The sequence below is a fragment of the Gordionus sp. m RMFG-2023 genome, chromosome 5 (genome assembly GCF_954871325.1).
Source record: "Gordionus sp. m RMFG-2023 chromosome 5, tfGorSpeb1-WG-v2, whole genome shotgun sequence".
NCBI lineage: Eukaryota > Metazoa > Nematomorpha > Gordioida > Chordodea > Parachordodidae > Gordionus > Gordionus sp. m RMFG-2023.
In genome coordinates, this window is record NC_088779.1 from 6363924 (window position 1) to 6382290 (window position 18367).

At 25.7% G+C, this 18367-nt stretch overlaps 1 protein-coding gene across 3 annotated transcripts; it reads left to right on the plus strand.

The window, feature by feature from the left end:
* The first annotated feature begins 378 nt into the window (after nt 1-378).
* Nucleotides 379-16710, plus strand: LOC135929423 (THO complex subunit 4-like). 3 transcript variants are annotated; one of them, XM_065465993.1, is made up of 8 exons: nt 379-512; nt 557-724; nt 783-930; nt 12427-12499; nt 12790-12985; nt 14087-14185; nt 15540-15596; nt 15655-16710. In XM_065465993.1, the coding sequence occupies exons 1-5, from the start codon at nt 402-404 to the stop codon at nt 12932-12934; spliced, it is 645 nt and encodes a 214-aa protein (XP_065322065.1). In that variant the 5' UTR covers nt 379-401; the 3' UTR covers nt 12935-12985; nt 14087-14185; nt 15540-15596; nt 15655-16710. The 3 variants fall into 3 exon arrangements, with proteins under 3 accessions (XP_065322065.1, XP_065322064.1, XP_065322063.1); XM_065465992.1 differs by having other exon boundaries at nt 15540-16710; XM_065465991.1 differs by lacking the exons at nt 14087-14185; nt 15540-15596; nt 15655-16710 and adding an exon at nt 13850-13985.
* Nucleotides 16711-18367: the final 1657 nt, after the last annotated feature.

The following is an 18367-nucleotide window of genomic DNA, read 5'->3' on the forward strand; positions in this document are numbered from 1 at the left end:
ATATAAATTTTTTTAATATTTATAAAAATAATAAAATAAAGGAAAAACTGGTTCAAATTTAACACTATATAAAGTTTTTTGCAGGGGCTCGGCCTTTCCATAAAAGTTGAAATGGGGGTTAGAAATTTAAAAAATTAGCAGGAGTGTTTGTTTAGAATCTTTCACTTCAAAGCAACACACTTCTGGTTTTATCATGAAGAGTATTGAATTCTTAATAATTCATTCTGATTGAGGATCACAAGAAACACTAATTCTATCGTCTCTATAATATTAACCTCGCAGTAATAATACTTTAGAAGCAAATTAATTATGATTTATTAACTGTCATTGGTCACGTGAGAGGGGGCAAATACATACGTTAATTCTTTTTGTGATAGATTGTAAACATTGTTATTTATAAAATGGCTAACAAAATTGATATGTCCCTAGATGATATTATTAACGCCAAAAGATTTAGAGGAAGAGGTAGGGGTAGAGGAAATAGAAGATTTCTCAATAATCCTAGAAAAAATGTAATATATTTATATGAATACATGTTATATATATATTTATATAGGTGTCTAACAGATCTATGAACGGCAAATTGCAAACATCAAAAAATACATATCCGAAAAGAAAAGTTAGTCAACCGAATGTTTTTTTATCTGGAGCTAATTCCTTCGGAGGGACAGGAAAATTATTGATATCAAATTTGGATTTTGGTGTCACTGATTCTGATATTCAAGTATTTAATATCTATAGAATCATGTTTACATTATGAATATTTTTTAAAAAAATTACAGGAACTTTTTGGTGAATTTGGACCAGTATTAAGTGCTTCTGTTCATTATGACAAGACTGGTAGGTCTCTTCAAACTGCAAACGTTATATTTGAAAAAAAACTTGATGGCTTACAAGCTATCAAAAAGTATAACAACATTCCCTTAGATGGTAAAACATAATTTAAAAAAAATATATTTTTTTAAACTTTACATACATTTCAATACAATTTTTAATTTCAAAATTTTATTATATGATTTTATGTTGTTAAAATTTAAATAATATAGAATATTAGTTGTTTCTGCACTGATTACTAAATATTGATTCAATATTTTGTTGATACCAATTTTCAGATCAGAGATCTGCAAAGTCAATGCCATGGGTCAAGCTGGGCTGGGAAAATTAAACAAAAAAATATAATGGGTTGCAGTATATTTTTTTAATTATCAGGCAATATATACTAAAGGAAATAACATGCTGTAATAAATTCCTACATATAAAATATAGCCTGGCCTCACAAATAATTGATTATATTTGATTAAAGAAATAAAATGAGCTTATTTTTTTATACATTAATAATAGGTAAGTCACAGAAACTAGGAGAATTTTTTAAATTTATTTTTTAAATATATATTTTATGAAGAAATAATTAATATGCGATTATGTGGCTATAGGTAGAAATTTTTTGATGTAATAATAATTCAAAGTTTCATTAAGTTAAGAATTGCATATATATAATATTTTTTTAAATTTAACAAATATTTTTTTCCACTTTTTATGGATTACATAAATTTTACCTAGATCATTTTCATATACAAGAACTATGGCTTTTTAAAAGATCATGACCTTCTTATAAATCACACATGTTGTTATAATAGCATGAAAATGTGAAAAAATGCAGCATCTTATAACGTAAAATTCTCACCATGTTCAAGCGCCTATTCTATATGGAAGGGTTTAATATTGTATTAATTTAATTTTATTAATTACGCACTATATTTGAAAATATTAATCTTCATATTCATCTATTAACTATTGGAAAATGGTAAAATATATCTAAAATTTGTCGATAAGTTGGTATGCAATATTTAGAAAAATTTGCTGCCATGCACAAGCCATTTCTTTTGAAAAAATAGGGGACCATGGGCATGTGATCGAAATAGATGAATCCCATATTTTTAAAAGGAAAAATAACACAGAGAGGATTTTAAAATCAAATGCCATTTGGGTTGTAGGTGTGATATCAAAAAATGGTGGAAATTTTTTTGTTGACGATACTGAAAAAAAGAGATAAAGAGACCCTTCTGAGTATAATCAGTAAGCACGTTCATACTGATTCAACAATAATGAAGGACAAATGAAAAGTGTAAATTATTGATAAATCTTTAAATATAATAATATTCCTAACAATCTTAATGAAAATAGATATGATCATTACTCGGTTAATCACAACAGAAACTTTATAGACCCAAATGATATATCAGCCCATACTCAACATATTGAACGTTTATGGAGGGATCTTAATGTGAGCCCCCAGAATTGGAAGAAAATCTTCCTCTCATTTATATATATATATATGTGAATTTCTTAATATTAAAAATGTCAAATTTAAGTAAATTAATTAAATTTTTAAATGATAGCGTTTCTTTAAAATTATATATATCAATATTATCTTTGTTTATATATTATGTTTATTCAAATAAGTTGATTTTTTTAGTATTTGATTTAATAGTTCTAACTTAGTAGCATGTAATAGCATACACTTTTTTGAAGTTTTTAATAATATACTCCATTTTTAATGTAAAATTAAAGAATTGTGAAAATTTTTATTTTTTAAAAAAATGATATTAAAAATTTCCCCTAGCTTCAGTGACTTGAATAATGGATTATGTACATCAGGTAATTAAAAGAAAAAATTTAATTTAAAATAATTTTTAGAAAATAACATAATTTATCAGTGAATTTGAAAATAATTCTATACATTTACAAAAAAAATAAAGATTAAATAATAAATTTTACCAAAAAATCACTATTCAGGTTATGAATATTTAATCAAAAAGAATGGTGAAAATTTTATTTGCCTAAAATGTCAAAATAATTGTGGGGGCAGAGCAAAGTTTTCTTTAATTTATGTTGATATTATAAAACAACATATACCCAATTGTAAATGTACAAAATAAAACATTTATCTGTTATTTCATTTTTTCAGAACAAATATTACCAAATAATTATAGTAGATACTGATTTAAATTAGGGAATTTATTATATATTTTCAAGAAATATTAATGCCAAGGCTAGAGCCCAATATGCCAGTTAAGTGCAATTAAATATAATTACATTGAACTGGTGCTGGTATATTACATCATATCTCTTGTATTGATGAATCTTGAAAGTATAAAATAAATTATTGGCATAATTTACCTCCTGTTATAAACAAGACTGGCCTTAACCCTATCTGAGGTTCTAATGAAATTGAATATAAAATATTTTGAAAATGATTGCAAACAATTATATTTAATCACATTGAAGTGGTATAGTAGGCTTTAACCTTGGTATTGGTGTATATTGAAAATATAAAATAAATTGTTACCATTATGCAACCTTTTGTTTTCTTTATTTTTTTTACTTTATTGGCTAATTCGACAATAAATTAATAGATTTTCTGAGTTTTCACAAATACTAATAGGGTTATTCCATGTCAAATGAGCAAAAAAATCAAGATTTTCGGCCGACCCCTTTCAATTTCGATAAAAAGTTGTAGACTGGTTATATATGTTCCCATTAGATTATAAACAAAATTTTAGCGCATTAGCAACTATATTAGCCGAGATAATCGGGGTTAAAGGTCCAAAAAACGTCTTTTTTTGCTTTTTACTGATGTCAAATAATTAGTTTTTAATTTAAAACTAAATATGATCAAATATTGAATCTAATACCAATAGCTAAGTTAATAATTTATGATTATGACAAAAACATCAAAATTAATTTTTTATAAAATATGGGTCATCTTATGGTCAGTTGAAAACTTGAAATTAATATTTCGAAATGTATATGATCTCCGATTTTTAATTTTTTTAAGAAATATTATCCGTTTACTATTTTTTTAATAATTTCTTCAACAATTTGCATGGCTGGATATTTATTTTAAAAAATATTGCGATTTTTATACTTTAAAAAAAATAGATGGCGCTATATATAATAGTTTTAATATGTTAAAATTTATTTTTTTATTGATTAAAAATATTTTAATGTATAATATATCATAAAATTAGATTATATAACTTTGTAAACCTTATTCCCTTGAGATATTCGCAGGATAAAAATTTTTAATAATTTTTTTAATATTTCAATGTAAATTAAAAATAATTAAAAAATCCGACTAACATGCGAACAAAAAAGCAGGATTAAAGGAGTGCAGGAAAATTATTAAGGGAAAAATCGAAAATCATATAATTACCCGGCCTACCCCCCACCCCCACTCCAGACTAAGTCATACCCATCAAGACCAAGAATGTTATAAAATTGTCATTAACCAGAAAATTTCAAAGATTTTTAAAAAAATTTTAAGCGATATAATTAACAAAAAATTAACTAGTTATAAAATTTTGGGTATCAAATGAATTTGAGCATTCTCTATAAAATTTTTGATCAAAGTCTTTGAATTTTGAGCATATGTTTAACACTGAAAAAATTAATAAAAGTAAGTCAGCTGTTTTTATCTTTTCTTAAAATTATTAAAAATAAACTGATTAGCAAAATTAATTAGCGAATTTAATCAATAAATCACAGTTGCTAAAAATACAAATTGATTTCTTTAATATTTTTTCACAAACACCGATTCATATCTTTTACATATAAATATTTTTACTTGTCATTTAAAAATAAATAAATTTTTTTAAATGAAACCCTTAAAAGATAAGATAAAATGTTGCAATCCACTGAATAAAGTTAATCATAAAAATTTTAAAAAAAATTTAAGATCAGTTCTTCCATGGATGCTTAATATAAATAATCATTTATATCTTCAACAAAAAATATGTAATTCGTGCCGATACCAGTTAAGTAAAATTGGTCCACATATTCCCGAAGAATTTATATCCCCAATAACCCATAATCAGGATGCCTTTGAATCGATTAATGAAACATTACACAATATTGGAGAATCACCAATTAAAAGAAAACGTTTAATGGAGAAAAAATATCCTAAAAATAAAATTCAAAAGATTGAAAAAGCAATAAAGAGTAAGGTTTTAGAAATATCTGATTCCGAGATTGATAGTCCAATGAAAGAGGAAATTCTTATTATATTAAAGGATAACTTTGATAAATTATCAAAAAAATCAACAATATCAAATTCTTACAATTTTGCCTCAAGGATGGAGTGTAAATAAAATTCAAAAGGAATTCAACGTAACATCATACATGGCAAGAAAATCTAAAATGATGGTAAAAGAAAGTGGAATTCTTTCATTTCCAAAACATAAGGCAGGAAAGACACTAAACGAAAAAACATTTAAACTCGTCAAGGATTTTTATAGTTCTGATGAAATAAGCCGACTCATGCCAGGAATAAAAGATTGTGTATCTGTTAAAGGCGAGAAAGAACCAGTTCAAAAAAGACTTATATTAAATAATCTTAAAGAAATATTCAAGATGTTTAAGGAAGAATACCCAAATATATCAATTGGATTCTCTAAATTTGCCGAACTTAGACCAAAAAACTGTATTTTAGTTGGAGCTAGTGGCACACACACTGTTTGTGTCTGCGCTATTCATCAGAATGTGAAATTAATGACAAATGTAATAGTTGAAATTACAGCAGGAGAAGATTACTGTATAAATTCTTACAACTATCTATTGGCGCAAATTATTTGTAATCCATCTCAGCCAAAATGTTATTTAACAAATTGTGATCAATGCCCTGGTATAGAATCTCTTAAGGGACAATTATACCAATTGTTTCAGAGAAATCGTATAGAATATGTCACGTTTAAACAATGGATCACGGTGGATAGAACAAATCTTGAAACTATTATAAAGTCCGTTGATGATTTCATCGATTATTTATTAGAAAAAGTTCAAATTTTACTGCGTCACTCGTTTATAGCTAAACAACAAAGTTTATTTTTGAAGAATTCCAAAGAAAATTTAAAAGATGGGGAATTTTTAACAATTCTAGATTATTCTGAAAATTATTCCTTCATTTTACAAGATGAAGTTCAGGGATTTCATTGGAACAACGTGCAGGCCACTATACATCCATTTGTAGCATATTATAAATCTGGAGAAGATTTAAAAAATATAAATTTTGTTATTATATCCGAATCATTAAACCATAATACTAGTGCAGTCCACCTTTACCAAAAAAAATTTCTTAATTTCTTAACAGCCAAATTTAATTCTAAATCAGAAAAAATAATATATTTTTCAGATGGAGCCGCGTCTCAATACAAGAATCGCAAAAATTTTCTGAACATATGCCTTCATAAATACGATTTTAATATTCCTGCCGAATAGCATTTCTTTGCCACTGCTCACGGCAAAAATGCATGTGACGGTATCGGGGGAACTGTCAAAAGATTAGTTGCCAGAGCTAGTCTTCAAAGGCCAAATAAAAATCAAATCCTAACCCCATTAGAATTATATAATTATGCTAAAGAAAATATTAATGGAATTCAATTTGAATATATATCCAATCAAGAATATATCAAAGGGGAGTTAGCCCTTCGCAAAAGATTTAATTCTGCACTGCCCATACATGGGACCTTAAAAATTCACGTGGTTATTCCCATTGATCAAAATAGACTAAAAACCAAAATATATTCAAATTCTAAAAAATATAATATAAAACAAGTTTCGTTTTTAAATGAAAAAATTATATTTAAAAATATTAATGGATATGTAACATGTGTATATGATGATAAATGGTGGTTAGGATATATAATCGATAAATATGATACAAATGAAGAAGTAAAAATCCGATTTTTATACCCTTGTGGACCTTCAGCCTCATTTAAATTTCCCCTGAAAGATGATATTTTAGTGTTACCTAAATCTCATATTCTTTCGCTGGTCAATCCTTCTACTCCCACCGGTCGAACATATATATTATCTCCTGAAGAAATCTCACAAGCTAGCCAGGCTTTGTGTTCCTTTAGATGAAGTAAGATTTAATTAATTTATAAACTATCTTAATTAGGCTAAATTTGTGAAGATTTTAAAAATTTATGATCTGAATTACAAATAAATATATATAATGGACATTGTAATCGATTTAGTATGATATATATACATTAAAATATTTTTAATCAATAAAAAAATGAATTTTAACATATTAAAACTATTATATATAGCGCCATCTATTTTTTTTAAAGTATAAAAATCGCAATATTTTTTAAAATAAATATCCAGCCATGCTAATTGTTGAAGAAATTATTAAAAAAATAGTAAGCGGATAATATTTCTTAAAAAAATTAAAAATCGGAGATCATATACATTTCGAAATATTAATTTCAAGTTTTCAACTGACCATAAGATGACCCATATTTTATCAAAAATTAATTTTGATGTTTTTGCCATAATCATAAATTATTAACTTAGCTATTGATATTATATTCAATATTTGATCATATTTAGTTTAAAATTAAAAACTAGTTATTTAACATCAGTAAAAAGCAAAAAAAGACGTTTTTTAGACCTTTAACCCCGAATATCTCCGCTAATATAGTTGCTCATCCGCTAAAATTTTATTTCTAATCTAATGGGAACATATATAACCAGCCTACGATTTTTCATCAAAATCGAAAGGGGTCGGCCGAAAAGTGATTGATTTGACATGGAATGACCCAATAGCAATGCGGTTGAAACACACACTACTTCAATATATTGAGTAAAACATAATTCTATTTCACAATTTTAAACAGAAATATTAATCTAAAATAATTATATTTTTCTTCTTTTCTTTTATATCATTCTTCCCTTCTGAATAAAAAAAATTTATTAATAATTTAATACAAATATTACTCACACTTTAACAATAAACAACATATTAATTCCCAATACAATATATCAACAATAAATTGATATGTAATATGAAAAATTTATAATACAATAAATTCATATGAATAAGCACCTTTTATATAATACAAAAATTAATTTTAGACACAATTATATCACTATGATTATTTATTAATATTTGTTCTGAAGAACTATGATTGTCTAGATTTATAAATGATAATGTTGTATTGAATAATATAAATTTTTATATTTTGTGAATATTTTGTTCTGAGCAACATCTATAAAGAGAGCTTTTCTCTGCCCCTACAATTTCTGTATTTTAGGTTAATAAATTGACCAGATATTCATAACCTAAACACATCATTGTTTTTTTGGGATTTCTAATAGGATCAATATAATAAAATAGGAAATATTTTGTATCCTGGAATAATCTTGCAAATTAATTTTATTATAACCTTGTAATTTTTAAAAATATATAAAATTAATATCCAATATTGATGCAAAAAATGAATAAATTGTCAATGCAATATGCTATAGAAGATAAGTATAATATATATGGTAGGTTAAAGTATAAAATAGTTTATGTTAAATATTATAAATGAAATAATTGAAACAATTTTAAACTCCGCTATATAAATAAAATATTATAAGCTAGTATTCTATAGTAGCCATAAAATAATTTTAAAAATCTCACATAAAAATATTAATGTGACTAAGAAAATTGGGTTTAAATAAATTATCAATGTAATTTGCTAGAAAATAAGCTTAACATATATAGTAGGCTAAAGTATATAAAGGTTTTGGTTAAATTGAATGAAATGTTTTCTTAACTCATTGTTAATACTATATGAATGAAACTCCTTTTGTCTCACTTTTTATGTTAATGTTATATTTACCAGCATCATGATTTGTCACCTTTCCACCAACATTCCATTTCTTTATATGGATTCAATGTTGTCCTTCATTAACAATAGATCTAATCTCTTAAATTACAAATATTATTGATTATCACTTTTATAGATATTTTGCCGCTTACTGAAATTATAAAAGCTCCTTCTAGTACATCTTGGCATGGTATTTTAGTTAAAGCCCTAAACAGCTAATTTGAATTTGTGAAGACTGATAATCGATATCTCCACTCCCCTGACAATAAACATCCCTATACTCATTCCTCAATCAATATTAGATCAATGTTTTCAGCTAACCCAATGTCAATAGTTCACATCCACTTTATATAGATGATTTACTAATTATGGGTATTACCATGAAGCAACATAATTTCCAATTGGAAGAATGTTTTAAACTTATTAGAGATAAAGGTCTTCCATGCAATTCGGGAGAAAATTTTTTAACCTAGTTCAAACATTGAACTAATGATCAAGGATTAAAACATTTGACATAAAATATTAAAAGGTTTATGGAGTTATGCCATCCTGAAACTAAGACTGATGTTGAATCCATCATAAGCACGATAAATTTACCTTCAGTTTATAAATTATTTTAGGTTGTGGCTTCATTATTTAATCTTACCAAAAAAGGTGTGGAGTTTGAGTGGAACGTCAAAATGAGCTTTAATAAAGGGCCATTCCATGTCAAATCGATCAAAAAAGGCCCATTTTCGACCGACCACTTTTAAAATTGTTAAAAATTTCTGGAATTATTTAGAAGGGGAAATAATAGAGAAAGCCGTTTATTTTAGCTCGCTAACACACCTTATTCTTGAGATATAGGGGCTTATAGGTACAAAAAAGAGCCAATTTGGAATCTGTAAAATTTTTAAAATGCTTATATCTCAAGAACTATTTATAGTAAAAAATAATATAATATATCATATTGTAGGTAAAAAAAATCTCTAAAGGACTATCAAAATAAAATAAAAATTGGAGCCAATTTGAGTCTTTAACTTCCGGTTTACCTATAATGCTTTACCTGTATTTTTAAGCTATAAAGGGAGTTTGTTTTCGAAATTTTTTTATTCCTTTTTATTTAGACACCTTTTATAAATATATGTATGATGTCAAAACCTTGGCGACGCTATCGACTCTTCCAAAATATACATTTTTATCAAAAATCGTAAAAAAAAATAGATGGCGCTAATGTTTAAAAAAATATTATTTCTAAAAATAAAAATATTTATAAGTTTATAAGAAATGCGATAAAATTTTCCAGTTCTGCCCCCCCCCCCACCATCCTTAATTTTTTTTACATATTTTAGATCTCTGCTTTACTACTATAATAGCGAATGGCTTTTTGGCACGGTAATGTATAACAGCTGCATTAAAAAAGAATTTATATTAGACATATTATCGATTATATTTTACGATAATAATATTTTAAAAAATTAAAAGTTTAAAACAATCTCTCTTTCTGTTTAATATAATTTTTTTTCCGATCAGATTAATTTTAAACAAGCCATATTCTAGGTTCAAATTAAATAAAATTTTATTCTATACAAAAGATGGATATGCCAAATATTAAAATATCAAGATGTTGTAACCCATTTAATTTACAAAAACATGCATATTATCGCAAGAATCTAAGAAAGATTCAACCTTGGATGACCAAAAAAAATTTACCAATCAATTTAAATATGCTAATATGCTCTTCATGCCGACAAAAATTAGCAAAGCTTCCTTATAATGACAATGATATTGATTCTCCTCCTCATATAGTTAATCAAGAGGCAATTGAAAACATTAATATATCCCTACAATCAATTGGGGAATCTCCCATTAAAATAAAACATTTACGTGAAAAGAAATAGCCAAAGAAAAAAATATCTAGCGTGAAAAAAGTTTTAGCGACTAAAATTATACCATTATCTTCATCAAATGATGAAAAATTCGATGAAATTCTCGATACCTTAAAAATCAATTTCCCACAGCTTTCGATAACAAACAAATATAGATTATTACCATCAAATTGGACAGTAAGAAGAATTATAGAAGAATTCAATATTTCATATCATATGGCGATAAAATCTAAAGGTTCAATAAAAGAAAAGGGTTTTTTTTCAACAGCTAATCCTAAACCCAGCAAAACAATAGATGCCGCCACCGTTGATATTGTCAAATCTTTTTATAACAATGATCAATATAGTAGATCGATGCCTGGGAAAAGGGATTTTGTAACCATAATAAAGAACAGTGAAAAGATTCAAGTCCAAAAAAGATTAATTTTAATTAATTTACGAGAGCTATATCTTAAATTTAAAGATATTCATTCAAATATTAAAATTGGCTTCTCTAAATTTTGTGATCTTCGTCCCGAGAATTGTGTATTTGTTGGCAGTAGTGGTACCCATCTCCTATATTATGGAAGATGAATATGAGAAAGAACAAATAATTTTAAAAGAGAGATTCGACAAAGCCCGTACTATACCAGGGACGCAAAAATTTCATGCTTTTTATCCAATTTCTCAGGATAAAATTGAAACAAAATTTTATTCAATCGCAAATATTAAATATAATATTTCACAAATTTTTTAATTATGGAATGAATATGATTGTCTATTTCTATTTCTATATTATTAATATGAATGAATAATAAAAAAATTATACGAAAGATTTTATTATTGGAAATATATTACATTATTAAGTGTCTAATGGGCATTTACCCACACTGCCCCTCAATTTATTTAGTATATTTAATAGAAATTTAAAATATTTTTAGTATAAAAAGTGAAAATATTCGTTTATTGATAAGTTTGCAGCAAAATTTTAACCAAAATCCGTCATTTCATAAAGCGCCATCTATTATTTTTTTAAATTTTTGGAGTCGATAGCGTCGCCAAAGTTTTGACATCGTATATATATTTATAAAAGGTGTCTAAATAAAAAGCAATAAAAAAATTTCGAAAACAAACTCCCTTTTTTGCTTAAAAATACAGGTAAAGCATTATAGATAAACCGGAAGTTAAAGATTCAAATTGGCGCCAATTTTTATTATTTTTTGATAGCCTTTTAGAGATTTTTTTTACCTACAATATGATATATTATATATCATTTTACTATAAATAGTTCTTGAGATATAAGCTTTTTAAAAATTTTACAGATTCCAAAGTGGCTCTTTTTTGTACCTATGAGCCCTTATATCTCGAGAACCATGTGTGCTAGAGAGCTAAAATAAACGGCTTTCTCATTTATGTACCCTTCTAAATAATTCCAAAATTTTTTAACAATTTTAAAAGGGGTCAGTCGAATCGTGATCGATTTGACGTGGAATGGCCCTAAATTAAAGTACAAAATTAGCTAGGAATCTATTTTGGTATGATTAAACAACCAACAATATTGTACCTAATGTAGATGCTTCTGAAAAAAGGAAAATATTATTCTTTTCAAAATTTTTAGAATTAGGAGGTACATTATTCAATCATTGAAAAGAGGCCTTAGCAGTTATCTTTGGATTAACCAAAAAATATTATAAATGAGCAAATATTTTAATAACACATGATAGATTTCTAATGTACCTTAAACAATCCAATATTGCTAATTTACCATTGGTTTATTAAAAAATATCTGCATGGAAACAGATATTTAATGTAAAAATGAATGCATGCTCAAATAAGCCATATTTTTTTAAGACTTATTCTTATTCTATTATGAAATTTTATTTATATCAAAAAATCATGATTAATTATTTATTATAAAGGGCGACCAATGAATATACAGATGGCTGCATCCGAATCCGACATTAATATAACCTCACTCCTTAATAATCGAAGGTATCATTCATTTTTTTGCATAATAACAGTTACATAAAACAAATCGCACCTATAGACTCTAAACCCAGAGTTTGATAAAAATATTTTAAAAAAATTTATTTTACCCAAAATTTTGAGCAAAAAAAGTCTGTAGCAGATAGCAAAAAAATGATGATTTATTTTTGAAAAACATTGTGATTTCAATCATTAAAAATTTACTTAGAAAAATTTAAAGACATAAAAAAAATTTAAAGATTTTTATTTTTGAAGTAGCATTTCAAACTCTGATTTTAATCACTTTTTTAATTTAGTAATAACTCTGTATTAATGCGAACTGGCAACAATCGACTAAAACGTCTCGACAATTTTAGCCCCAGGGGTGGAAATATGAGAGGTGGGATGAGACGTGGTAGAAATCGTGGATTCAGAGGTGGATGGAGAAGAGGTTCAACCTAAAAGTGCACTACTGCTAAACTGAATGCGGAATTTGATACTTTTATTTCTCAAGTTTTACTTTTTTTCTTACAAATCGACTACCTACTATATATCATTTATGTTGAGAAATTTATTGGAGGCGTGTATAGTTAAAAATTGAATTATTTTGTTAGTGGCTGTTATTTGTCAAATTTTAAAAATGTATCCAAATACAGTAAAATCTTGCCATACTTAACTTCTTGCTATTGGTTAAATAAATTTGAAAGTGACAGGCAGAAATCTATTTATTCTGATGTGATTGATTTTTTAAAATATTTTTGTAAACCCTTGCTCAATCCTATTTAATTTTTTTTATAGAATTAATATTTAAACTTTAAGAATCTAGCAGTTTGCATTAAAAGTTAAAAAAACATATTTTCACAGGAATCACGAAAAGTAATTTCCTAGGAAAAATTATTTTTCACTTAACACTTTAGAGAATTATTGGTAGGTACCTGCAAAATGGATTTTTTTTGACCCGAGCTTGCCTATAGCCTGAATTTTAAAAAATTAGAGTATGTAAGGGAAAAACTTTCAAACTCAAATTAATCATCAATTTTAAAGTGTTATACATTAAATTTAAATAATCAAGTTGATAATCAATTTTATGATATTTGTTCTATTTATTACAAACAAAATATTATAAGAAAATTTTACTGTATAAATATTTCCTATCTTCTTGATTTGTTTTAAAATTTATTAAGTGAAAAAAAGGAAAGAATATAACATATATATTTTTCGGGTTATGGGCTCGATGGATGACTACTTTTTTGATGATTTTGCTCTGACCTACAGGACTCTAGTATCAGTATTTTTGCACATCCATAAAATACTAATTTTACAATCTATTCTTTGTTTTTCCAATATTTTATATTTTTTTTCATATTCAATATCAAGATATCATAAGCATAACCACAAACCAACTTCAAAATAAGCATTATTTATATTATCTATATAGGATCTTGGAATATAATATTTGAAAGAAAAAAAAAATTATCACCTCATTGATATCAAATTAATGTTTATTTTATTTTTTTTAAATATTTTTTAAATTTGAATATATAAGTATTAATTACAAAATAAATAAAAATATTTGATAACTAATGCTTTATATCTTTATAATACTATGTATAGAAATATCTTATGTTAATTGTTACTTCCAGTCAACATTTTTTATTGAAAATAATAACAATCTGTGGGACAGCACTCGGAAGAAGGCGTTTGAGCATTCAAGTATGTATATAATTATTTTTTTAAAAAAAATTATGTTTTTTTCTAGGAATAACCATAGATAACCCTTGAGTGGTAAGGTGGAAAATAATAATGCCAGTGACTGTGTGTAGTATAGCTCACGCTAATTTTAAAACTACTATTAATATCTCACCCAAATTTTGCTGATAAACTTTGATAATTTTAAATAAATTAATATATATATAAATTTTGATTTTTTTTTGTGTAATCAAAATAAAACTGAAAAATTTTCTACTTACTATTACATTTAATATTTTTGATATTAAAACTAAATACCCAGAGAGTTTCGAACTGAACCTAAAATTTTTGAACAATAGCCTTACCGTTTAAAAAAAGAGAGTATCAAACTGTTACTAATATTTTGAACCGCGGTTTTTGAACAGGGAATTTTTGCGTTCCTGTTTTGATAAAAGAATGTTACGTTTCATGTTTCATAACGTAAAAATCTTACTTTATTTTTTATTATTATACAATCATTAATCTTTTATGTATTAATGATAACTTTAAAAGATTATTTTTTTATATTATTGATAGGATGTTAATATGAATATAAGTTTCAAGAAATACCAACCCATTCAGGCAGGATAATATGAATTGGAAACCACTTATATGATACCATTTATTTAAAACATTTTAAAAAAATTTATTATTTAATCTTAATTTTTTTGAAAAAAAACCAATATTGAGTTTAGAACACCCTAGCTAAAATAAAACGTTAATATCTAAAAAAATATCAATGAAATTATGCTGAGACATAATTTAGGATAGGAGGGTCCTGAAAAAAACTCAGGTCATTATATAATATTAAGACGTTATATCACTCAAGGGTTAAGTATGATAGATAGCTCATGCATATGAAAAAGATGTGTTTATTATACTCCCATTCCCTATTGCCTAATTATATATTTAAATTACTAGCACTTTCTATTTTATCATTTATATTTTACCTTAAAAAAATAAATTTATATCTAATTAATTTTTTTTTGATAAGCACAATTTAATATGTCTAATATTTAAAGTTATTTTATTTATTCAAAATTTATTACACTATTTCATAATAATTTTATATTGTTTAATGTATCGTAAAACTTTTTAATTTTGCTAAACCATTATTGGATTTCATTCCCTTTTTTTCACAGGTACAATTAATATTTGTGAAATCATAGAAAATGGAGTAAGATCAAAGGGTATAGTACGAAAACATATAAGAACCATGGGCTATCTATCATAATATCTATGGAAATATAAGAAAACTTGTGTACTTATATAATTAATCAATGATTTATCACTATGTTTTAAATTGTATAAATCAAATTTTCCTTAAAATTTAATATAGGTACTATCCTCTTCAGGCAAAGCATGTGGCACGGGAAATCACCATTATTTTGCCAAGGTATTATGCTTTATCATTGATGAAATTAACCCTAATTGCGCATCTTAAATATTGGTAGCGGCTTACAAGAAATAATTAAAATGTCAACAGTTGTAAATCCACTAACACCTGGTTACAGGCTCATCTCTAAACCTAAAAAATGTCAATTTCTCTCATTTTGACTATATCCCTACAACTAATGATCATTGACGGAGAGAGGAGTTTTACCTATCTCGGTTCTTTGTTGACAGCAGTGGAATGCAGATTAATTTTTGCAATAATTTTATCACAAAATTTAATCGCTTTGAAAGAAATCCTTTAATCACGTCAAACCTTTTTTTTTAATCTAATTAAAAACAATTAATTTTTTTTAAAATTTGCATGCATTTCGCTCGTTCCCAATTTTCATTCATATCAATATACTGTTAATATAAAATTCCACCCTAAAAATTGCTCTCGAACCCTTTCTTAATCCTAAATTCGTATAGATTGAAGTCGTCAACAATATCCTTCGGTATATTGGTTTTTTGTTAAAATCAACAGAAGTCTAGGGGTCACGTGGGATTTTTGACTCATCAAGTTTCAGCCTTAGACCTTTGGAGATGGAAAACCCCTAATAATACTTATTCTAATTCTTGTAGACAAAAAAGTTTATCCTGAGGAGATGTTTATGCGAATAACCCCACTTATGCAAATCCTATTGCTAATTTATTAATTTAATGGTAACTTAGGATTTTTTATTATCACCTTCATTGTCACCTTTCAAGAGAAATACTACCTATATGAATTATATATAGAACCTTGAGAGCCATTAATAACTTCTCTCGAATTCTCCAGCCTCAGCCTTGACAATCAAATTAGATGACGACCTTCATCCTTTGAATCAAGCTGTACGTGCTTGGGATTACACTTGCATCGATCATCTTGCCCGACTAGCTCTATTTTTGAAGTTGGGAAATTCAAGATCTGACTTTTTTTCATTTCTGTAATCTGACATGTTGTTCATTCGGGTCTCAAGCCCCAAAAATATTTAAAATAATTGAAGTTTAATTACAGGCGAATTGGGAAAGAGTTATTATGTTCATTAAAGAATATCGATTAAAATTAAAGTCCCATCCGACTTAATATGAATAGTATTATCCCTTCCTTTTCTTTTTTTAAGCTATAATATTTTTGGTTTTCGTAGCTTTTTTTATATTGTTATTTTATAGATATAGTATAGCTAATAGTATACATGTTCTTTTTTAATACATTTAATTAGATATTACTTTTGAAATAATAAATAGAAATTGTATTTGTAAAAAAATAACTTATAAAGAATTATTCAGACATTAAATTAATATATTTATTTATATATCAAATATTTATTTTGAATCATATTTATATAAATATTATATATATATGGACATGGAGGCAATTTAAATAATAAAGAAATATATTTGGATTGATTTGTCTATTAAATTTTTTATATTTATTCTGAGCTAAAAACAAAAAGGAATAAGAATACTTTACTAGTAGGAATTTTTTTATAATATGCATACAATATTTAAACAAACAATAATTATTTGTTAATATTCATATTAAATTTTTTATATTATTGATTAAGGTAGGATAGTGTCAATCAAATATTTTAATTTTTCTGAGAGCTTTTGTTGATGATGTCTTGATTAAAATCATTTCCTTTAACAACCATTAAATTAGACTGCTCAACCATTAAAATAATCACTATTTGTAAAAGAACAAATTTTTCAAAAAGATGTATTACAAAATTAACTATTGCATAAAGATTCGTATAATTAAAAAATTAATTATATATATTAAACAATTTTTATAATAATATATAATAAGTTCCCGGAAGATGGAGCATTTAAAATTTTTTTAATTTGTATATTTTTTATATAAGGAAAATAGACCACGTATCTTTAAGAAATTATAGATTAGGATTTGGAAACTATTGTTTTTTGCTTCAATCAAAAAGCTCTTGAAATTGGGGTTTTTGACTCTTTTGGCTAATTTATTTAAAAAGAATATTAGCTTGTTTCTGAATGAATAAGACCTTAAAACTACAATTAACGCAATAATATTATTTGTTAGTAAATTTATTATATTTCTTTTTAGCTATTTCTAATGAAAATATCATTGTTATGCGATGCCACTGATGTTTTGATCGTAAGCTTGTTAAACTGAATAGTCGTCGGATCGAAATTCTAAAGGCGTTTAGCCAAGAATTCTCCTTCGGGGGATTTCAAAAGATTCTAAAAATTTATCTTGGAGTTATGGCATTTCCTAAATTTATTAAAACTAGTGCCTATAAAATTTTGAATATACTATATTAAATTCAAAAATTATCAAATATAAATCTCGAACAAAAAATGCCGCGTTTTAATATTAAATGTATAAAACCCGGAGGGTGATAATAGAATTTCGACTAAAAAATCGGTTTATACTCTTAGATTTGTAAGGGATGCTTATCGAATCAAAAACTTTTAATTTATTTGACTTAAAAAAGATATATATTTAACATTTACTTTATAATATTCTTTTACTGATTCCACAATAATATTTGAACAATGAGATTGTCTTAATTCGAGTTGAGGTAGTTGATATTGAATTTATGAACTATACTTTGAACTCAGCTATAATATAATTCATGAAATTTCTCATCAACAACTCGTATCTCTTTAAGCTCTAATAAAATATATTTTGTGGTTTTCAGCTAAATCAATAAGACCCTTTTGAAGAAGAAATCAAGTTAATCATGACGTTTTAAGGTAATATATTTTTCAGGTCAT